We start from the raw sequence: 24,926 nt of genomic DNA, 5'->3' as shown, positions 1-24,926 counted from the left end.
TGTTAAAATGAATGAGATACGACTTATAATTCGTGAAGAGCTGCAGTCGTTAGGAGGTGGTCCCTCCGTAAATATGGAAAGGAGAAGTAGGAGAATGTCCTCACCTAAAGCTGACACGTCAGCAGAGAGTGGGGAGGTGGACTCAGATGTCTCTCAATCGTCTGATTCATCAGGTGAACAGGACTATGTCTGTTTTCCTACTGATGGTGTTAACAACTTGATTAAATCAGTAAGAAGTACGATGGGGTTGGCTGAATCAAAAGAACCCCAAACGCCACAGGAACTTATGTTCGCGGGTCTTTCTCAGCGAAAGGGCCATGTATTTCCAGTAAACCAGGCCATAAAAGACCTCGTTAAGAAGGAATGGAGTAAAGGACAAAAGGGGTTTGTGCCAATACCCTGTAAGAGACGCTACCCCTTTGGATGACGAGGATTTGAATTCCTGGGCTAAAATACCGAAAGTTGATGCGGCCGTAGCATCTACATCTCGCCGTTCTTCTTTACCTGTGGAGGATGCAGGTTCCTTATCCGATCCCATGGATAGAAAATCGGATGCACTTCTTAAAAAATCATGGGAGGCCTGTGTCACTGCTTTCAAGCCAGCGATCTCAGCCACATGTACCAGTAGGTCTATGCTGGTTTGGTTAGAGCAGCTGGACCAAAATATCAGAAGTGGCGTTTCTAGAGCGAAATTACGTGCGTCCATTCCCTTGATTAAGGGTGCGGCGGCTTTTATATCTGATGCCTCCGTAGATTCTCTCCGCCTGGCGGCCAGGACAGCTAGCCTCTCTAATACTGCTCGGCGAGCATTATGGCTAAAAAACTGGAAGGGGGATGCCCAGTCTAGATCCAAATTGTGTTCCATACCCTGTCAGGGTGAGTACCTCTTTGGAACCGTGTTGGATGAGATACTCACTAAGGCGGGTGAGAGAAAGAAGGGGTTCCCTAATCCCTTTGTTCCTTCTTACAGAAGGGCATTCAGGAAGCCATCATTTGGCAGAAAGGGAGGCTTTAAAGACCAATGGAGAAACAAGGAGTTCAGGCAGAAGGGCAATTTGTTCAACAGGCGCCCCTTCAGACCAGCCGAAAAATTCCGGGAACCCTATTCCACCAGTGGGCGGTAGACTTCTGGGATTTATTGATCAGTGGAAGAAAATAACCATAAATCCATGGGCCATAAAATTAATATCTTCAGGCCTCGCTCTAGACTTTATCCGAAAACCTCCGGATTCCTTCCTGCTCACCTCCCTAAAATCCAGACCACAGCAGGAAGCACTGGAAATTGAAATTAAGTCCCTTTTGGCCAAACGGGTCTTAATAGAGGTTCCGTCATCTCAAACAGGGAAGGGGTTTTACTCCCCCTTGTTTCTGATTACTAAACCTGACGGGTCCTTTAGAACCATATTTAATTTAAGGAAGCTGAACACCTTCATAAAACCCAGGCCATTTAAAATGGAATCCAAACGATCAGCCATAAAAAATTTGTTCCCTAACTGTTACATGGTAGTACTGGATCTTAAAGATGCTTATTACCATCTTCCTATACACCAGTCACACCAGCAGTTCCTTCGGGTAGCAGTTTTTATAGATGGTCAGGTTCGTCATCTACAATATAGAGCAATGCCCTTTGGCCTATCTATGGCTCCAAGGGTTTTTACTAAATTATTATTGGAGATAATGTCCTTTCTGCGGTTAAAGGACACACTGGTCATACCATATCTGGATGATCTCCTAATTGTGGGAAAAAATGCCCTGCAGTGTCAGCAAAGGTTTGAGGAAGTTGCGTTTTCTTTACAAACGCTTGGCTGGATTGTCAACTGGGAAAAATCTAGACTCCAACCTGTTACTTGTCAAAAATTTCTAGGACTCCTTCTGGATTCAGTTGACCAAGTATGTTGGTTGCCTGATGATAAGAAAGCTTCCATTGTTGACAAAGTAGATTTAGCAATTAAAAAACGTAGTATGTCACTGAGGAGTGCCATGTCGTTGCTGGGTTCACTGACATCATGTATCCCTGCGGATAAATGGGCGCAATTGCATACCAGGCAGCTCCAGAAATTTATATTGCAGGAGGACATTAGAAGTAGGGGACGTTTGGATCACACAGTTTTTCTAACATCAGAAGTAGTACACTCCCTTACATGGTGGTTAAATTGGAAAAATCTATCAAAAGGGGTACTATGGGTCAACACTCCTGATACTGTAGTGACCACAGATGCTAGTCCTGAAGGCTGGGGGGCACATTTTGGAGATCAGGTGGTTCAGGGTCTTTGGTCCAGTTCAGAATCGGCTAAATCCTCTAATGTTAAAGAATTAAAAGCCATATATTATTCCCTACTCCACTTTCTTCCCCAGCTACGAGGCTCTCACACAAGGGTTTTCACCGACAACACTTCTGCGGTGGCCTATCTGAATCGGCAGGGAGGTACACGGTCGGACAATCTTATGGAAGTCACATCAGACATCATGATGTTAGTCAAAAATCATCTATTGTCCTTGTCAGCAGTGCACATCAGAGGCATGGACAACTTTCGTGCAGATTTCCTCAGCCGTCATACCCTTCATCAAGGGGAATGGGTGCTCAACAGAAGAATTTTCAAATTGATAACAAACTGGTGGGGCATGCCTCAAATAGACCTATTCGCAACAAGGGCCAATCGTCAGGTCGAAATATTTGCTTCCCTTTGCAGACTGGACAACCCGGACATATTAGATGCCCTTCAGGTGCCATGGACATTCGACCTGGCTTATGCATTCCCTCCATGGAATCTATTGCCAATAGTAATAAGAAAAATAAGGGAGGAAGGGGCAAGAGTTCTGTTGGTAGCCCCATTTTGGCCCAAAAGGCCATGGTTCTCATGGCTAAGGGCAATGTCAACTACAGACCCTTGGATTCTGCCCCAGACCAGGGACCTACTGTCTCAGGGATCGTTTTTCCATCCTCGGGTAAAGGGCATGAATTTGACTGTATGGAATTTGAGAGGCAGTTATTAACTCTAAGAGGTTTCTCTAGTGGACTTATAGAGTAGGTAGACTTCTACTACCCAGATCTATGTCAGTCTGGAGGAAATTTCTTGAATTTCATACAACACCACTTTCTTCTGAGGTGCCTATATTTTCAATATTGGAGTTCTTGCAAAAAGGGCTTGAATTGGGGCTTTCTGTAAATACTCTGAGAGTCCAGGTTTCAGCTCTAGGAGCCCTCTTTAGTTATGATGTGGCAGGCGATAGATGGATATCTCGTTTTATATCGGCATGTGAGCGATCAAAACCAATAGATATACCACAGGTGCCTCAGTGGGATCTAACTTTGGTCCTAGATGCCTTGACGCAGAGCCCGTTTGAGCCTCTTCATGCGGCCTCATTAAAGAACATCTCGTTAAAAACGATATTATTGGTAGCGTTGGTATCTGCTAGAAGAGTGAGTGATCTACATGCCTTATCAATTGATCCTCCTTTTCTATCTGTGACATCTGATAGAATAATTTTGAAGACGGACCCTTGTTATCTCCCTAAGGTAGCCACTAGTTTTCATAGATCCCAGGAGATCTTGTTACCTACCTTTTATGAAGACCACTCGACTCCAGAAGAAGTTAGACTTCATACCCTAGATGTTAAAAGAGCTGTTCTAGCCTATTTAGAGAGAACTAGGGACTGGAGGAAGAGTAGGGCTCTTTCTGTCTTTCCAGGGTAAAACCAAGGGTTCCAGAGTCACAAAGAACACACTATCACGCTGGATTAGAGATGCCATAATCCTGGCGCATAAAGCTAGAGGAAGAGATCCTCCAATGTATGTGGGAGCACACTCCACAAGAGCCGTGTCGACCTCCTGGGCAGAAAGGGCGAACGTGCCGATAGACCTTATATGTAAGGCTGCAACTTGGTCTTCGCCAAATACCTTCTATAGGCACTATAGATTAGACCTATCTGCTGCTTCTGATCTAACCTTTGGGGTTTCGGTTCTTGATTCAGTTAACCCACCCAATATATAGTCTCTGTAAATCTCTCTAGTGGGTGCGGTCGTGGCGAATAGAAAATACCGGATTACTCACCGGTAATGCTCTTTTATAGAGCCCACGACAGCACCCATTCACATCCCTCCCTTTTCTTTTATTTAGTTGCACGTGGTGCCTTGGTAGGGAGATGTAAATAATAAAGTTATATATATATATATATATATATATATATATATATATATATATATATATATATATATATATATACATACATACATACATACATACATACATACATACACACACACACATACATACATACACACACACACACACACACACACACACACACACACACACACACACACACACACACACACACACACACACACACACACACACACACACATATATATATATACACACACACACACACACACACACACACACACACACACACACACACATATATATATATATATATATATATATATATATATATATATATATACACACACACACACACACACACACACACACACACACACACACACACACACACACACACACACACACACACACACACACATATATATATATATATATATATATATATATATATATATACACACACACACACACACACACACACACACACACACACACACACACACACACACACACACACACACACACACACACACACACACACACACACACACACACACACACACACACACACACACATATATATATATATATATATATATATATATACACACACACACACACACACACACACACACACACACACACACACACACACACACACACACACACACACACACACATACATACATACATACATACATACATACATACATACATGTATGTATATATGTCTGAACCTGTTAACTAAAACCTGGCGGCGGTTCCTCCTATTCTCTGTAAAACAACTGAGGAGCGAGGGGGGGCCGCCCCTTTTATCTCTCTGTAGGTTTCCTGTTCCTAGGGGCAGATTTCCTCTCTAGTGGGTGCTGTCGTGGGCTCTATAAAAGAGCATTACCGGTGAGTAATCTGGTATATCATTCATATACTCTAAAAAAAAGGCCAAGAAAGCAAAAATTCTGCCAGGGTATGTAAACTTTTGAGCACAACTGTAAACCTGCAGGATACCAGGTTCCTGTTACTTGCCACAGGTTAGTTTTAACAAGCATCACATGCTTGAAACAAAGTGGCTTACCCACAAATTTTGAAAGGTACCAACATTTTTCTCTGGCCCATTTTTGAGGTTATATCATGTTCACTTTTTGTTTCAATACCCATAAAGGAAATAAGGTGTGTAACATAACATGTGTAATTGAAATAATTTTCTTGGAGAAATACTTTTTCTAGAACCATTTCCCATATGTCAACTTTACATTGGCATCACTTTTCTAATATCCTAACAAAATAAAATGACATTTGAGGAGTTAACATTTTAGCTGCATTTTTTTCCAGAAATTTACAAAACTTTTCATTAGGGACCTCGTAAGATTTAAATGGTCTTTGAGGGACCTATATATTAAACTCCAAAAAAATGGCATTTTAAAAACCGCTCTCATCCTCAAATTCTTCAAAACTGCTTTCTTGAAAATTGTTAACCATTCAGTTGCTACACAGATATTAAGACCCAGAAACACATGGGCCACTTGCACATTGAACAAGTCTGTAGGAGCCTGTTCACACCACCAGAAAACTTGAAGACACAAAAGAGCACAGTGAGGTCAAAAATACTCTGTTGTAAAAAAAAAAAAAAATCACAGTAATCAGCAAGTGCTAGTCAAAAGATGTAAAGAAAACAGGGTATTTAGTTGATACGTTTTTTTGCAAAAAAAGTATACTAAGCTGCTCCACCAAATCGTCAAGGTATACCCTTATAGAGCAGTCCTAACTAATGTATAGAATCCCTATCTGATGTATTTAAAACCTGATCATCTGTATAGTACCTGTATAAGCAGGATTCAGAGAAGGACTATCCATGTGGACATGTAGGATGGAACAGCTTAAATGCAAATGACCCACAGAGGAGTGGTGGACTCCCCAGTCTTGTAGAAACAAGAGAACAATTATAGAACCAGAAACACATGGGCCACTTGCACATTGAACAAGTCTGTAGGAACCTGTTCACACCACCAGAAAACTTGAAGACACAAAAGAGCACAGTGAGGTAAAAAATACTCTGTTGTAATGGTTCTATAATTGTTCTCTTGTTTCTACAAGACTGGGGAGTCCACCACTCCTCTGTGGGTCATTTGCATTTAAGCTGTTCCATCCTACATGTCCACATGGATAGTCCTTCTCTGAACCCTGCTTATACAGGTACTATACAGATGATCAGGTTTTAAATACATCAGATAGGGATTCTATTCATTAGTTAGGACTGCTCTATAAGGGTATACCTTGACGATTTGGTGGAGCAGCTTAGTATACATTTTTTTGCAAAAAAACGTATCAACTAAATACCCTGTTTTCTTTACATCTTTTGACTAGCACTTGCTGATTACTGTGATTTTTTTTTTTACAACAGAGTATTTTTGACCTCACTGTGCTCTTTTGTGTCTACAGATATTAAGACAAAGTGGAAACTATAAGACCTAAATTATCCCCCCCCCACTAGCTAAAATATCGAACCAATTGAAAGCGTGGCAAAATCTTCCAATATCGTATATGGGAATGGCTCATCTCGTTAAGGTGATCAGTATGGCCAAGCTGATGTATCCTCTCCAAACTTTGCCTCCCTTGCTCAAACATTCTGATATTAATTTTATAAATAACCAAATCAATCAATTTATATGGAACCATAAACGTCCTAGAGTTAGTATCTCGAAATTGATGGCTTCTAGCGATGACTGAGGAATAAACTTTCCATATGTCAGGAACTACAATTTAGCTTGTAATGTGCGATATATTATTGATTGGCTGCACAATAGACATTCGTATACTGACACCTCACTAGATGCGGACTTTGCACACCCCCTACATTTATCGCCCATTTTACATGCGCGCCTTTCCTCCCTGCCCCAACATTTAGGACAATCAATCCTATTTGGAGGTACGATCTCAACTTGGATATTCTTAAAGAGAGACTATATTTTTTCCTCACTGCTTTCCAAGTATTTACCTCTGTGGGCAAACCCTGAATTCCCTCAGGGGATGGAAAATAAACTATATATTGCCTGGCGACAAAAGGAGATTATTAATGTTTCTCATCTTCTCCATCCGTCGGAGGCTAGATGGTTCGCACGTCTCGAAGTACTTGAGAAATATCATCTCCCGCTCTCCCACTCCCTTCAGTATGAGCAAATCAAATGCTCAGTTATGTTTGATCTGCAGGATGTTACGTTTGAGTCGAGCCATAATATGCTGGACGATTTGCTTCAATACCCTACTGGGATCCCCTCTATATCCGCAATTTACTCCATAATGAAACCCCATTTATTAGACCCTCATCCAGATACTTTTTATAAGTATTGGAGAAAACAACTGGAGAGTATCGAAACTCCCTCCTTGATTAGAAAAGGTTGGTCTCTTTTCCGGAAGCACATAATTAATGAGAATTGGAGGGAAACTACATTTAAAATCAGGCACGGAGCAATCTATGCTTTTAACATTCATAAACCAGATACTAGACCTGACAGACTTACGGCTTGCCCTAGATGTCAGCAACCTAGTTGTGATTTGTTGCAAGGTCTATGGTCCTGCGATAATAGTCCCATTTTGGGACCTAGTTTCTGGATTGCTTGGCAACCTTTGGAGCAATATGACATCGCTTTCTCTGCCAATGGCGATCTTACATTATTGGGAGAATCTGAATGGCAAGAATTGCAGAGAGGGAGAGAAAGGCCCCCCAATACTAATACACACTATACTTATCTTGGCTAAAAAGCTGATTCTCAAGCATTAGCTCGATTCATCTACCCCACAGCTGTCAGATTTGATAGCCCAATTACATCATTACCGTTCAGTTGAGAGCAAGGGGACACACTTACAATTAAGCGAGCAAATTTCTTAAAAAAAGGAGACCGTTTATTTGAAAACTTTGTAATACTGATGAAAGGCAGTAGATAACTCCCTTCTCCTCCACTAGATGGTACCTTATGGAAAAACAGAAGAATAATTTAGGTCCACTTCAATTACCAGAGGATTGTTCTTGACATGATTGGGGCAGGGTATTTTACTATTTGGAGGAGCTGCAGGCTAGACCGCTGGTTGGGATTTGTCAGGCGATTTGGTAGAGGTCCCCCCCCTTCTCTTTCCCCTTTTCTTTTTGTTTTCTTGTTCCCTATTGTATTAATGATAATTTACTTGGCTATCTCATACAGGTTATGTAACATGGCTAAGATTACCTTTGTTACTTTGGAAAGAAGACATTCTCAATTTATAACCTTGTTTTATGTTTAGCCGTGACTGTAACAATTATAATGTCTATATGCCAAGCTTGATGCTAATAGATCGTTGTTTTATTTATATGGTTGTTAATGCAAATTTTCAATAAAAATTTATATTAAAAAAAGTGGAAACTAAACTGTTGCTTTAGTGCAAAATTTTTCACTTTTACAAGGGATATAAATTAAATTTGGCTGAAATAGATAGCAGGAGTCATGTCGCATTTGCCAGGCACCGAAGGTGGCCTAAACATCAGAAACCCCACAAATGACTCCATTTTGAAAACTATACCCCCTGTTGAAATCCTTCAGTGGGTGTGATGAGCTTTTTGATCAAACAGGTTCCACACAGAATTTTTTAACATTAGGTCATCTTATTGAAAAATGTAAATATTTTTTTTTCTTCACAAAAATGTTGCTTTAGCCCCAAATATTTGTTTTACAAAAATAACATGAGCAAGTGGACCCCACAGCTTGTTACCCACTTTCTTCAGATTGCGGTGATACCCCACATGTAGCCAAAAAGTTCGATTTGGACAAACTACAAGGCTCGGAAGGGAAGGAGCACTATTTTTGAGCTTTGTGACACAAATTTTGTTCCATTTGGAATAGATTGTCATATTTGCAGAGCCCATGAGGTTCATGAACAGAAAACCCCCACAAATGATTTTTGAAAATTCTACCTTTGAATGTACTTAGGGAGTTGGTGAATATTTTGATACCACCATTTTTATGCATTTGATATATCAGGGCTGTTTTAGTTGGCACTGGACCCTACCTTCCCTGTGAGTTTGTAGGCTTTTAGCCGAGGAGAGGCATGATATTGAGCTAGGGTCCCATCAAAGAAAGGGATGCCTTGTCTCAGCTGTTGGGCTCTCATTAATGGGTGAATTTATGCTCTAAGTACTATTATTTTTTTTAGAAGTACCATATATTTTGTATAGCGGTAATGAAGTTGAAATGTTTTGGAATTGAGAGCATGGTCATATATGTCTCTGAAATGATCTGTTTACTTAGTTATAGTGTAAAGCCGGCCATATACATTAGATGACTGTCAGCCAAACTATGCATCAGCCAACAGCCATCTCTCCCATATGCAGGGGTGCTCGCTCGGCTGGGCACACCTGTTTAGTATGAGAAAACCACTGACTTACCTGTTTGCATTGTTCTCCCAGAACTCCTCTATTGGCAGTCCAAAATTGTACACGTGCGATCGACATCTGTACTGACTCAATCGACCATCAGCTGAACGCATCTATGTGTGGGTTCAGCTCACATTAGTCAAATGTATATGGGGGCATTAAGTCTGACACTACTATTTGAACTTTCTTTCTTTGCTTTTCAGTGCCTGGACATCAGCACAGTCCTGTGGTCCACTGGTCCAGATGGCGAGCCGTTGTCATTCTGATTGGTTCTACACTGTTAATGTCTGCTTGTGCAGATCTAGCTACTGAACATATTAGCCCCATTCTTAAAGGTGCAACAGTGTCTCAGGTAAGTAGTGCAATTTTTTTTTTATATATATCTATGCTGTTTAAATTAATCACAATTTTAAAGATATGTGAATGCTGTCAGTGAATTAGATCACGTGTTTGCATTCAGATGATGAACACCCTAACCTCACCAGCTCTGCTTTCAGCATGACTGATGGGCAAACTGAATTGCAGGACTCTGAAGCATCAACCACGCCAGTAATATGTGGCCGCTAGACGGGAGGCTTGCAAGTCTGCTTACCTTTCAGCATTCCCTTCTCTTTTTATTAGCTAATCAAGAGAAGCTGTGGATGCTGTAGAACAGTGTTCTGCCAACTCGAGTCAAGATCCACCAATAGATCATCTTTTCAAGATTTCTTCAGTATCGCACAGGTGTAATGAGTTTTCGCGCCAGATAGGAGCCAGAAGACTGCAGCGTCTGAGTTCTCCTTAACCTGCCCTGATTGGAAGCACTTCACCTTCTTATTAAACAGTGTAAATTTATTTTGGTAGTGCAAGGGTTAATCTGCTCAGTTGAGGGCTCCTGGAGCATTAGGGCTCTCAACTGTGCTCTGTTAGCCACTCCCATCTCCTATATAAACTAGGCCCTGGCTAGCACTCATTGTCAGACTAACTTAAGCGGCATGGCTGGAGATTGTTGGTGGTTGTTGTTGTAGAAAGGCATTTGGTGGGTTTATCTCTGACTGTTGCTAGGTTTTGAGGTTGATAATTCCCTTTCTTCTCCTACTCGGTTATCTGTGAGTAAATTTGTATGTTTGGTATTTTTTGTTACCGCTATTCATATTTCCTTGTTAATCTGGTGTATTACGGTATACTACTACTCTCCTCTTTCTTGGGTGGGGGAAGGGTACAGACTGAGGGCGGATTCAGGAGCTACAGCACGGTATGTGGCCCCGGCATCTTCACTATTAGGAATTAACCCGGGGAATAGGGCGAGCTAGGGTGCCCCTTGTGCTGGTAACAGGGATGGAGCCCTTGGTCCCAGGACACCCGGCAACAGAGTCGTAACAGGTGATTATAATTATGAAAACCTAATCTGTTAGTAGCTCTTGAGGACTGGAATTAGGGCACACTGCTGTAGAGGTAAGTAGATTCACTGGATTCCTATGGAGCTAAGAACTTGCAGGCAGGTAGTTGCTAACTACCTCTCCTGAGCAGCGCAGATCTTTCCTGACTCAGCAGTCATGAATCATTACTGCTGGCGATTGTGGCTTCCAGTAACGTCGCCATGACAGAGCAGCATCTCTTTGGATGTCAAACTGACAGCTGGCTCCTCGCTGCCTCATTGCGGGGAGCCGGTAGTCAATGGTCATGACGTTGGCAGAGTGTTGCCACATCAACAGAGCAGACCGGAAGAGGAAGAGCTGCTTTATTGAGATGAAGTTTCAGTATCATTGGCAGTCCATGATTGTTGCTGGTCAGTAAAGGTAGGTAGGTAGTTGGCAATTATCTGCATGTAGGCTCTTGGCTCCAAAGCAAAAAAAGTACTGTTTATTTAGAGGAGCTAAAAGACTTATTCTCACCTCCCGCAGTCATGCTAGTCCTGCAATGTCTGCACCAGGTCTCCTGACGCTCATGTGACACAGCCTGCAGCGCTCAAGTGACATTAACAGTCAGACATGCAAGGGAAAAGTTTTTTTTATTTTAATAGAAGTGTGGGGTTGGAAACTTAGAAAAATAATCGTAAACTCGATGCTCAACCTCCTCATGGTCCAGTGCTGCCTTTCTGTGGCTGATCAGTTTCAACAGGCTGCAGTGATGTCTTTACTACACAGCATGCGACCGCTACAGCCAGTCAATGAGCTCAGAGGTTCTGCCTGTGTAGACTAAACAAGCCTCTGAGCGCAGTGATTGGCTGTAGGTATCATGTGTGCTATAGTTGTGGAAATAGTTAAGACAACACCTTCAATGTTGATTTTACTGGAATGTGTAATTTTTTTTGTGTATGGTGTAAATACATAGCGATTTTTATTTTTTTGCCAGTATTTTATTGGAGTCACTATCATAGCGCTGATCCCAGAACTCCCAGAAATTGTGAATGGAATCCAGTTTGCTCTTCTGAACAACCTGAGTCTAAGGTTGGTAAAATGATGAGATTTAAAGCTATTGGTCACTTAATCTTTGCTGCCGTAGTCATCTGCCTAGTTTAACATTGTATATATAAATTTCGCTTGGAGTGGATGTTGCCAAATAAATACAACACATTCATCGTGATTTTCTAGAAAAATTAAAAATATTATGAAAAAATGTGTTTCGGTCCCAAGTTGTGTATAGCCACTGAAAGATGCACCAAATTCATTTAGAGGCTTTGATACATCCTACTTCAGCAGACCCGTCATCAAGACTGGCATAAAATCAAATGAAGCATTATTGTGAGTAATAAAAAGAATCTATCAGCAGGTTGTGTTATGTAATCTGAGAGCTGCGTAACATAAGGCTAGAGTCTGATTACAGGGACGTATCAATTATTGGACTGATTGGTGTAATTTTCATAGAATCTTTTTATGTGCTGTAAATGTAGCAGAGGTCAACAATTCTAATTTGTGTATAACCCTGCCCACACCCCTGATTAGCAGCTTCCACAGATTAGCTGGACTGCTGTACATGTGAGGCCTAGTCAGGCAGTGAGGATCTTCTGCTGATAAAACACTGATTTATATTAAAACTGCAGCACAGCCTAGTAAGTGACACTTCACTGGAATCTCACTCTCTTGCTCTATAGCATGTTGCTTTCTGATGAAATCGCAAAAATCTGCCGACAGATTCATACACCTTTAGTAATTAAGAAATACATCTTGAGGCTTTTTGCTTTAACACTGTACGAATTTGTGAATCTACTAAAATGTGCAGCTGAGCCTGCTCCACTTTTATACAGCTGCCAATATGTCACTAATTCCATGCAGAACCCTCTTGGTATTTGTGAAATTTCTAATACATTTTGTTCTTTGTCTTTTTGTGCTTTTACTTTCAGTATAGAGATTGGGAGCTGCATTGCCGTGCAGGTGTGCATGCTACAGATGCCTATTCTAGTGCTGTTCTCTGTTTTCTATGTAAGTAACTATTTTCCTGTTGTTCTTCTGTCATTTTCATAGCGCTCAGCAATAGTGTTTCGAGGTCTGTACTTGGACAGTGATGCATGGACTGACTGTCTCCTGATCTGAACGTTCATTTGCCTATGATGCTGCGAGTTCAGGTCAGGAGACCGAAGGCCAGTCCCATGTTTCGCAGTCTGTACTCAGGCCAGTTACTAAATAGGTCAGAAATTCATAAAATGTGTTACTGCTTAAACCAGTCTATGTGGTTCCTGTATTGTGACCGAATTTAAATTATTCTCAATCCAGCCGTCTGGATTCACTTTAATATTTAGTGATCTGCACCTGTGGGCCTGCATGTTCAGCGTGATCCTGATGAACTACATCTTTATGGATGGAAAGTGTGACTATTTTCAAGGTAAGGCAATGGATTGTTTTTTCTTATGAACCATTTGATTTAATGTTTTTGTTGTTTTTGTGAACAATGTGCATAACCTTTAATAATATGTATTGTATGGCGATACACAGGCTTCTATATTGGAGTACTGCACTACCATCAATTCTGTAACATACACTGTGTGTGGGGGTGTGATATCATAGAATTCAATTTTTTTTTTAATTTTTTTTTTACTTGTTTCAAATGAGTTCTCGATAATGTAATAAAATGGCCCAATCATGTGACTAGGACAGGTTGACTATTTGGATTACATGTTAGGACATGCATGTCAGACCTGAGTCTCAACTAACAGTAGCTATATCGCAGGCATACTTATCAGAGCTGCTGGAGAAGCGCTGTGATAGAAGAAATAAATCTTCTACTCAGCTGACCGTGCAAAGGATTTTTTTCTCCAGCCTCAGTGCTATGCATCAGTCAGCCGAGGAAAAGCTACAGAATAGATCTGCTGTCACAGCCATTCTCCAGTAGATGTACTTATGACAACGGAGCAAACAGTTGAGACACTAGTCTTGGGAGCAGTGATTCTTCAGAATGTAGCCCTTCCTGACACGTGACTAGGATGGGCTGCATTTGTCATAAAATGGCCCTCATCGTGTAAGTCCTTCTTGGAGCGGCCCTCTTACACACTTCAGGCTTTTAAAGATGCCAAGCAGTTGGTGACCTCTGCATTCTACTTCCTTCTACTTGGGAAGTTGTTGCCCACTTTCTTTTTTGGCATTTAAAAAAAAAAAAAAAATGCGAAAGAGGTAGAAAATCCTGACACTTCACGAGAACACCGGCAGTGGTTTACTTGAAGTGTCTCTTGCAGTAAAAACCTCCAGTGGGAATGTCCGCATCTAAACCACATTGTGCAAATACCCCAACTGTAATAATAAAGGGATTATCCAGGACTATGAGCCTAAAAACTAACAGGCAGGTAGTTTCTAACTACTTGCCTGTTGTCCCCAGCGCCAGTCTCTGCTGACATAGAGCAGTCATAGACCGCTCTTGATGGCTATTCACCTGTTTCAGCGAACAGCTCTCCAACAGAGCAGCGGCTTCACTTTCATTCTGGTCTGCTGACGAGAATTGACTACCTATATGGACAGAGCAGGCTGGAAGAAGAGCTGGTTTGTTACCGTGAAGCAGCTGAATTACCATCAGGAGCTGGTGTGGAGTCGACCAGGCAGGTAGTTGCTTGTTAGCAACTGCCTATTCGTTTTTAGGCCCATTGTTTGTTTTTTTTGTTTGTTTTTTAAACTTTCTTCCCAAAGGTGCAGGTTCCACATTCTGGACTAATATCAATCATTAATTCCATACCTTTTCCATGTGACAGATAAGTCTTTGGTATTACCATTATATATTTTTATATTTGGGAGTGTTGAAGCAGTTCTAACTATACGGTTAAGTTCCCACAATGAGTTGTTGGTGAGTTTTCTTGACCTGCGTATTTTCAAAAAAATATGCAATTAACCGATTTTGTTTAATGGGTGCAAAGTGGCAGAAAATCTGCCACATCAAATGGTCATCGTGGGAACGTACCCTAACTTACAGAAACGTGATTTCCAAGATACTCCATTCAAGGAATGAAGATCATGTTTATTTAGGACAGCACTCGTAAATATGTTGTTCAGTGGGGCAGTGCAGATGACCGAATCTGCATGTGAAAAAAATCTGAGAATGCACTAGTTTCTTCCGTAAATGCAGGTCTAAGGATACACAAAAGAAATCTGGTGCCATATAGAGGTACAATATAGCATCCAGTTTTTATGGATACATTGCAATTCTTTGACATAGCTGCTGCTGTCATCCATATGTAAACTATCAATCATTTGCATTTTCCTGTTTGTGCAAGTGAGAAAAAAAAATTGTCTTGAGTTTTCTGGATGAAACTTGGAACAGACTTTTATATGCTTGTACCCCATGAGTAAAATTGTATATCAAATATCACCCAATTTGACTACGCACTGACAAAAAGATAAAACTAAAATGTATTAAAATCATAAATACAGACAATACAAACATAATTAATCCCCTGATGGTTAATCAGAAAGTGACCGATAGAAAAACATAAAAACCATGTCTCAGTATACAGGATAGGGTGAGGTGACAACACACTCGCTCTACAAGTCTCTTGTCTCTACGCATTTCGTTATCCTCACCAAAGGCGACTTAATTTAATCTTTACCTATATTCAAACGAGATTAAAAAAAACAAAAAAAAAAACTAAAATCATGTAATATGTTAGTCGAAGCAGTCAAAAAAATTAGCCGCAAATACCTCCAAACAATACAACTAATAGACTTATAGGCCACTCTAGTGGTGGTCAGTCAGTTGTGGGTAGTATACAAGGAGGAATCGCATCTGAAAGTACAGTATAGATGTTATATATTCTCCTCCTAACGGACCGGCCCTAATTTGGTATTCTAGCAGCTATCGGTCATTATGCAGACAATTTGTTCTAATCTAAATTTAATTAACTTTTCGGATACCCCACTAGATACTTCGCATAGGACAATTAACTGATCAAAGGCTCATTCCTATATTTTCACTAGTTTTATTGCACAGGTTTTAAAGCATTGATTGCACATACCCCTAATCTTTGTATTAGTATTGTACTCATTCCCTGACAGACCACCTCAAGGCCATTTGTTAGTAACAAGTTGAGTTTAGCAGGGTAAGAAAGTATCTCACACTGTTACACCTAACTCATTATTGAGAGTCTTCCTCAGAAACTACTATCAGTTTAGACCCACTATCGTCTTCGGTCATATAGAGATCTTCCTCTGGATGTGCAATCCTGCCCCACCTACCTAGCTATGATTGCTAACATCTATGAAGTGACTGTTCAGTGAGTAACATTTCCTAATACTGGGTGCTACATGTGCGTTCTGTCCAAAAGCTGTATAGTTAATGGAATGGCGCCAACGAGATGCCAGACATTTAAAAATGTAGCCACTCCCCATCAGTGACTTCACACCCAGACATTGCTCCAGGTGGATCCTGTCACGTCTATCATGCAGCCCGGTCCACACCTCTGTGACATTAGAGGATTTGGCTACAACACCTAATGAAAAGTGGTGATATCACGGTAGGCGTCCACCATGAAGTTTCTAAATGGACGTATATTACCCAATAGAGGCGCACTACAGCATCAAAGTAAGTCCACAGAGCATATGAATCCTTTAAAGTACCCATTATTAAATAGTTATAAAAGAACTAGAGAGACAATCAAAATAGAGCGATTTATCAAATATTGTAAGTAATGGCAACAAGTCCGTCGCTCATGAAATGTCCAGCTAAGAGGCGCAAAGGAAAATCATGGAAGATTCGGCCAACGAATGTTTCACAGTAAGTATGTATCATGTGATTTCTGAAATGCATGTCACCAATGAAGGAACATTACAGCATATGTAAGACCACAGACCATAGAATAGTTTATAGTACCCGTTATTAAACCACGGTCAAAGAATTGAAAAGACGGTCAAATGGACAATCATGTCAAATTGTGTGTTGTTCTAACACACAAGATGTCCAGATGAATAAAGGGACAAAAAGGACAAAGGTCCAATCTTCCCGACTGTATACCTATATTCATATACATGGGTGATCCAGTCATATACAGTACAGACCAAAAGTTTGGACACAGCTTCTCATTTAAAGATTTTTCTGTATTTTCATGACTGAAAATTGTACATTCACACTGAAGGCATCAAAACTATGAATTAACACGTGGAATTATATACTTACCAAAAAAGTGTGAAACTGTCTTATATTCTAGGTTCATCAAAGTAGCCACCTTATGCTTTGATGACTGCTTTGCACACTCTTGGCATTCTCTTGATGAGCTTCAAGAGGTAGTCACAGGGAATGGTTTTCAATTCACAGGTGTGCCCTGTCAGGTTTAATAAGTAGGATTTCTTGCCTTTTAAATGGGGTTGGGACCATCAGTTGTGTTGAGCAGAAGTCTGGTGGATACACAGCTGATAGGCCGACTGAATAGACTGTTAGCTGCTTTTTTCTTGCCATAATACAAATTCTAAGTAAAGAAAAACGAGTGGCCATCATTACTTTAAGAAATGAAGGTCAGTCAGTCCGAAAAATTGGGAAAACTTTGAAAGTGTCCCCACGTGCAGTGGCAAAAACCATGAAGCGCTACAAAGAAACTGGCTTACAAGAGGACCGCCCCAGGAAAGGAAGACCAAGAGTCACCTCTGCTTCTGAGGATAAGTTTATCTGAGTCACCAGCCTCAGAAATCGCAGGATAACAGCAGCTCAGATTAGAAACCAGGTCAATGCCACACAAAGATGCAGCAGACACATCTCTACAACAACTGTTAAGGAGACTTTGTGCAGCAGGCCTTCATGGTAAAATAGCTGCTAGGAAACCACTGCTAAGGACAGGCAACAAGCAGAAGAGACTTGTTTGGGCTAAAGAACACAAGGAATGGACATTAGACCAGTGGAAATCTATGTTTTTGTCCCAGGAGTTAAAATTTGAGATCTTTGGTTCCAACTACCGGGTCTTTGTGTGACACAGAAAAGGTGAACGGATGGACTCTACATGCCTGGTTCCCACCGTGAAGCATGGAGGAGGTGGTGTGATAGTGTGGGGGTGTTTTGCTGGTGACACTGTTAGGGATTTATTCAAAATTGAAGGCATACTGAACCAGCATGGCTACCACAGCATCTTGCAGCGGAATGCTATTCCATCCGGTTTGCGTTTAGTTGGACCATCATTTATTTTTCAACAGGACAATGACCCCAAACACACCTCCAGGCTGTGTAAGGGCTATTTGACCAAGAAGGAGAGTGATGGGGTGCTACGCCAGATGACCTGGCCTCCACAGTCACCAGACCTGAACCCAATCGAGATAGTTTGGGGTGAGCTGGAATGCAGAGTGAAGGCAAAAGGGCCAACAAGTGCTAAGCATCTCTGGGAACTCCTTCAAGATTGTTGGAAGACCATTTCTTGTAACTACCTCTTGAAGCTCATGAAGAGCATGCCAAGAGTGTGCAAAGCAGTCATCAAACCAAAAGGTGGCTACTTTGAAGAACCTAGAATATAATAAATTCAGTTGTTTCACACTTTTTTAAGTATATAATTCCACAGGCGTTAATTCATAGTTTTGATGCCTTCAGTGTGAATGTACAATTTTCATAGTCATGAAAATATAGAAAAATCTTTAAATGAGGTGTCCAAACTTTTGGTCTTTACTGTACACTAAATTGATCTCTCCCTCTAATTCACAAGTGACAGATACACTGATCAGAGCCCTAATATTCAAATAAATGAGACAAATGAAATGGCATCAAGACCCAGTGGTTTCACCCGAAGCGTAATGAAGGGTTTTATGGCTTCAGGCTTCCCAAATTTCAAACGGGAGTGATTCAACATGATATTGTGGCCCTCAGTCCAGAAAAGTTTGTGCACCCTTGGTGTAAGCTTAGGATTGCATGCATAGGCTGTGGAATTATTGATTTTTGTATCAACACATCTACAACTCAACTTGCTGTACAAGATGTATCCAAAGAAAGATTTACAATATTTATGTAACATGAGCTATTTTTTTTTACCCTTCACAGGAACGGTCTTGGTGATCGTTTACTTAATACTACTGGCAATGTATTTCTTTGCACCATCTCCTGTTGGTTGCTAATTGATTCCTTTTGAAAGACTCTATCATTAAGAAATTTCTTGCAATCTGAGGCAGGCTGACTATTGCGAATGTGAAGATGTGGCCCAGGCAGGATCGTTTATAATAAAAAACTGGGTTTGGATTTGTACTTCAACAACAGTACAGCTTTCAAACCTTTTAAAAGCAAACCTCAGTCTTGGTATGAAGCAGACTCCAAGCGGCAAGCAATCCTGGTTACTCTGTGTGGTTCTTTGATGACCCTAGGCAAAATCAGCTTATGTACACATTTTATACTCTAATTTTTCTTTTATGGATTCAATGGCACACACTCTTGAAAAGGTTGCTATTATTGGCTGAGAACACAATGGTCACGTCTACAATGTGGAGGTATAGGTATATAATATAAGAGATCTACTTATTACCTGGTTTTGCACTTAAACTTTCTATGAAAAATCTCTTGCTGGGAAATTAATTTTCATATGTTCATGGTACATTGCACCCTTTGGCAATACTAAGAGCCAAAGTTGGCAGCTGTACTGTTCCAATGCTATCTTTTATATGTGTGAGGTGTAAAATGAGATCAAATTCTCTGTACACTGCAGTGTGCAAATTACGGGAATGAAATGGGACAGACTGCTGTATTCACTTGTCTTAATGAGTTATGTTCAATAATAAAATAATCCTAGAACTTATTTTGCTTGATATGTATTGTAAATAGTAGTAAAATTATTAAAGCATATTTTCCCTCTTGGAGGTGTATTTTTTGTTGCCTGTAATCTATTTTGAAGACCATCCTCGGATTTGTAAGACTTTGATTTCACATCAATGACTTGATTTGCCAAATAATAATGGCTGTATATTCTAAACAACTTCTACCTGTAGGCTAGACTTTCAAATGCAGTACTCTGCAAACGTTTTATGCATGTGTGGGGAAAAATGCAGCACAGCAAAAAAATCAATGCATGTCAATTGAAATAAAAGCATTTTTAAACTAAGGGGAAGGTGAAGGGATTTTAAATCAAATCCAATAATTTAATGTGACAACCCTTTGCCTTTTGAAGCGTCATCAGTTCTTCCTTTTATACATGCAGAAAGTCAGGGATTTTGTAGGATTATAGTCAGGTGAAGGAGTATCCAATTGCAAGTTAATGATGGTTTTAATGCCCTTCAGCACCTTTTAGGATTTTCCGTTTTTCTTTCCAGAGCCACAACTTTATTTTTCCATCAATATAGCTGTGTGAGGGCTTGTTTTTTTGTGGGACGAGTTGTACTTTTGAACACCATTGATTTTTACCATATCGTGTACTGGAAAACGGGAAAAAATTCCAAGTGTGGTGAAATTTAAAATTTATTTTTTCTTCTTTATGCGTTTTACTAATCGGATTAACTCTTTGTTTTGATCGGGCGTTTGTGAACCTGGCGATACCAAATGTTTTATTTTATTTTTTTTTACTTTTATTTTGATTGGAGCAAAAGGGGGTGATAAAGGTAGATAGACATGTAGACATAGATGGATAGATAGACATAAAGACATAGATAGATGTAGAGAGAGATATTTTTTTACTCCTGTCCTGCTAATCTATTGGTGCCCCAAGAACATGTGATGGGTGCCAATGGGTGGAGCTAGTGATGGCTTCTGACGCAGGTATGTTAAATGCCGCTGTCTGAGATTAACAGCGACATTTAACAGGAGTGGGTGGATCAGGCACATGACAGCTGATCTGATTAGCTGTTATGTGCCTGAAAAGATAAGGGCTTGACACCGGAGCTCAGAGAGGTGACCTATGATGTACCTGTAGGTCATAAAGGGGTTTTTATGGTCCAAATCGATAAGTCTGCAGTCACTCATACATACCCTCCAGTCCTGTCTCAGAAACCAGCGAATCCTTGCAGCGAACAGTGCGTACACAGGGGGCGATTCATAAGACTGCAGTCACACAGCCAGTTAAAGGGGTTGTCCAATCCAAATTGATGAGTCTGCAGTCACTCTGTGTAGGAGGCCTAAAAACTGGTTGTATTACACAACCAGAGTTTGGCTGTTCCTCAGTTTCATGTAACTGATGTCACCATGGCAAGACTGAGCACAGTATAACAAGTTAATTGTAATGCAACAGGTTCCACAGGATATCAAAGTAGACTGGTGTTTCAGGATATGCTTTTTTTTAATGTTTCCAATTTCTTGGTGCATCTTCAAAAGAACGCAAAGAATGTAATTACAGTGGTCGGCCAACAAATCTAGTGTAGCAGATGAAAGACGTATCATGCTTACTTCCCTTTTGAAATTGGAAGATGTCCAGCAGTGTCATCAGCTCAGAATTAGCAGCAAATAGTGGGACCCTGCTATTTGGAGAAGTCTGACCGGAAGTGGTCTGCATTAAAGAACTTTAGCTAAAAAGCCATGCCTTCAACATGAAAATGAAGCCAGACGATTCACTATGCATCAACAAATAGGAACTGGGGTGCAGAAAAATGGCAGAATGATGAGTCAAAATCTATCTATATAATCGTCTACGGGTCACTTCCGTCCGTTTGTCTGTCACGGAAATCCCGTGGTTGCAGCCGGCCGCAACCAATCAGCGACGGACACATTCCGGCCGCGAATTCGCCCTTCCCTACTCCCCTCCAGTCAGTGCCCCCTCCCTACTGCCCTCCAGTCAATGCCCCCATTGCGGTTTAGCAGTCCGTTAAACGGAGTGCGTTACACCGCAGCGTAACGTAGTCCATTAACACTATTAACCCTGTGTGACCAGCTTTGTACTATTGATGCTGCCTATGCAGCATCAATAGTAAAAAGATCTAATGTTAAAAATAATTTAAAAAAATCAATGTTCTCACCTTCTGGCGCCTTTCCCGCTCCTTGCGACGCTCCGGTCCCAAGAATGCATTGCGGCAATGACCGGAGAGGATGTAGTGGGCTCGCGAGACCGCTGCATCATCGCATGTTATTGCCGCAATGCATTCTTGGGACTGGAGCATCACGAGGAGCATCGCTAAACGCCTGGGCTGGATCCGGGGGCCGCCGGAAGGTGAGTATAAACTATTTTTTATTTTAATTCTTTTTTAACAGGGATATGGTGCCCACATTGCTATATACTACGTGGGCTGTGTTGGATACTACGTGGGCTGTTATATACTGCATGGGCTGTGTTATATACTGCGTGGCATGTTATACACTACGTCTCTGTGCTATATACTACGTGGGCTGTGCTATATACTATGTGGCTGGGCAATATACTACGTGGCTATGCTATATACTACGGGGCTGTGTTATATACTACGGGGCTGTGTTATATACTACGGGGCTGTGTTATATACTACGGGGCTGTGTTATATACTACGGGGCTGTGTTATATACTACGGGGCTGTGTTATATACTACGGGGCTGTGTTATATACTACGGGGCTGTGTTATGTACTACGTGGGCTGTGCAATATACTACTATACATATTTTTGAATACCCGATGCGTTAGAATCGGACCACCATCTAGTTGTAAATATTTGACTAGCAAGTTGGTGAACAAAACTGCCTTCTGTTACAGAGAGCAGTAGCAGAAAACTATGAAGCATGGTGCAGGATCTTTTCTTGTTAAAGCTGTTGCAGCAAATGGAGTGGGGGATTTTGTCAGGATAAATAGTATCCTCCACACTGGGACATGCAGGAAGATGATTATGCAGTCAGATGCCACCTTGATGGCATTGCATAATTGGCTAGAAACTAATTCTGCATGAATCCTTGTCATCAAGAACTCTTTTCATAAGCACAAAGATTCCTGGAAGGGGTGACATGGCTTTCACAGAGCCCCAATCTTGGCCTCATCGAAGTTTGATTTGTACAAGCCTACAGCATGTAATACTTTATCTGCAGACCTTCTGTTGAAGAGGTTTGTGTTACAAAATATTTGGAACAAGCTCCCTCCCAAGATCTTTTTAGAAACTGTGCAAGTGTACCTAGGAGAATTTATGAAGCGAGAGGATGTTTAGACCAAATACTACTTCACTCACTTTGCATTTTCTTAATTATCACTCTTGCATTGATGATAATCTTGCTTTGGATAATTTTCCCTCACTTGCTTAAAACTTTGTGCTCAGAGAGTACATATACATGTGCAAATTAGGCAATTTGTGTTTTTGATTTTATTATTGAACTACAGTGCGGTCTGTCAATCCAAAACGTTAATAAACCTGAATATTTAAGAAGGTAAAAGTGAAGTGTTTTTTTTCTTAGAATATTTGTGTGCATAATAATTGGGCAACTATTAGTGTATGATTGTGTAACTAAATGAAAAATTTGAATTTTCCCATCTCAATTGTTTGGTTATTCTCACTTTAAACAGATGAAAGCAAACACCTCAAAAACGTGCAACATTTAAACAAAAAATCAGTGACCAATAACACCAACCCTTGTTTTCAATAAGTCATAAGCCTTTAATCAGTGCAGTCTGTCAAGTGACCATTTTTAATTAACTTTTTGTGCAGCACCAACCACAGCTGTCCATATACTGTTGACATTTGCACTGTTTTCCTTCATTGTAAATGAGCAGTCTAAGAAGCTTATCTAGATGTGTGGTAAGCACTTTAAACCCCCAAGTGCTTCACAGAAATTTATAACATAGAACCGTAAAAATAAAATCATTTTTTTCCACAAAAATGATCTTTTTCGCCCCAATTTTTTATTCTCCCAAGGGTAACAGGAGAAATTAAACCCCAAAAGTTGTTGGGCAATTTTTCTTGAGTACGCCGATGACCCATATGTAGGGTAATGCTACTTTTGGGGCACAGTGCAAAGTTTAGAAGGGAAGAGGCGCCATATTGGAGTTCAGATTTTGCTGGAGTGGTTTGAAGGTGCCATGTCACATTGGCAGAGCCCCTGAAGTGCCAGAACAACAGAAACCCCCTATATGTGAACTCCTTTTACAAACTACACTCCCCAATGAATTCATCTAGGGGTGCAGTGATATTGACTCCACATGTGCCTCACAGAATTATATACCACTGAGCCGTGAATAAATTATATTTCCACCAGTAAAAATGTTGTTTTAGCCCCAAGTTATTAATTTTTCTAAGGGCTAATAGGAATTTTTTTTTTTTTACAACAAACAGAGGTCCATTTTTTCCTGAGTGTGCCAATATCCTACATGTAATCTGGAAACATTTTTTAGGCACTGTGCAAAGCTCAGAAGGCAAGGAGCGCCAAATTTTATGGTTTTGGTTTGCAGGTACCATAACCCACTGGGAAAGCCCATGAGGTGCCAGAACAGCAGAACCCAGTGACCCAATTTTACGAACTACTCCTCTCAATGACTTCATCTAGGGGTGAAGTCATCATATTGATACCATGGTTGTGTCACAGAATTTTATACCATTGGGAATTGAAGACAAATGACTACATTTTTACCATCAAAATTTTGTCTTAGCCAAAAATTTTACATTTTCACACAGTGCGTAAAAATGTCAACAAAATGTGTCCCACAATTTCTACTGAACGTAGAAATCAGGGGCGGACACAGACAGCTTGGGGCCCCTGTGCAGGAAATGTCTGGGCCCCCTTCCTTTTAAGGCGACAAATCTAAGAGACTGTGCTATACATAAGTGAGTACACTTTATACTAAGGGACTGTTAGACATAATCGATAATAACGTCTTCCTCCACCTCCCCCTGTTCTTAAATCCATTATAAATCCCCCGCATCCCATTACCTTCTCCCCCACCCCCATGATTGCCCCCTTCACCACCTCCATTATTGCTTTCTCCCCTACCACTCCTATCATTGCCCTCCTCGTCAACCCAGTCATTGCCCTCCCAGTCAACCCAATCATTGCCTATTGCCCTCTCCTCCACCTACACACAGCACCATTCACCTCTGCATACACACACACACACACACACACACACACACACACACACACACACACACACACACACACACACACACTACCTCTGCACA

The 24,926-nt window shown here is 40.8% G+C and overlaps 1 protein-coding gene across 2 annotated transcripts in view; it reads left to right on the top strand.

The window, feature by feature from the left end:
* LOC143775827 (uncharacterized) overlaps positions 1-19,731 on the top strand; it is a 161,980-nt gene extending 142,249 nt beyond the window's left edge. For both annotated transcript variants that reach the window (XM_077264425.1, XM_077264424.1), the window contains 5 exons: positions 9,729-9,877; positions 11,860-11,954; positions 12,848-12,926; positions 13,218-13,326; positions 18,931-19,731. In XM_077264425.1, the coding sequence (XP_077120540.1) occupies positions 9,729-9,877; positions 11,860-11,954; positions 12,848-12,926; positions 13,218-13,326; positions 18,931-19,004 (506 nt within the window). In that variant the 3' untranslated portion in view covers positions 19,005-19,731. The remainder of the gene's footprint in view (positions 1-9,728; positions 9,878-11,859; positions 11,955-12,847; positions 12,927-13,217; positions 13,327-18,930) is intronic.
* Positions 19,732-24,926: the final 5,195 nt, after the last annotated feature.

This window comes from Ranitomeya variabilis, chromosome 5 (genome assembly GCF_051348905.1).
Source record: "Ranitomeya variabilis isolate aRanVar5 chromosome 5, aRanVar5.hap1, whole genome shotgun sequence".
NCBI classification, from domain to species: Eukaryota; Metazoa; Chordata; class Amphibia; order Anura; family Dendrobatidae; genus Ranitomeya; species Ranitomeya variabilis.
Note: the sequence above shows the minus strand (reverse complement) of the source record. Positions and strands in the feature narration are given on the sequence as shown.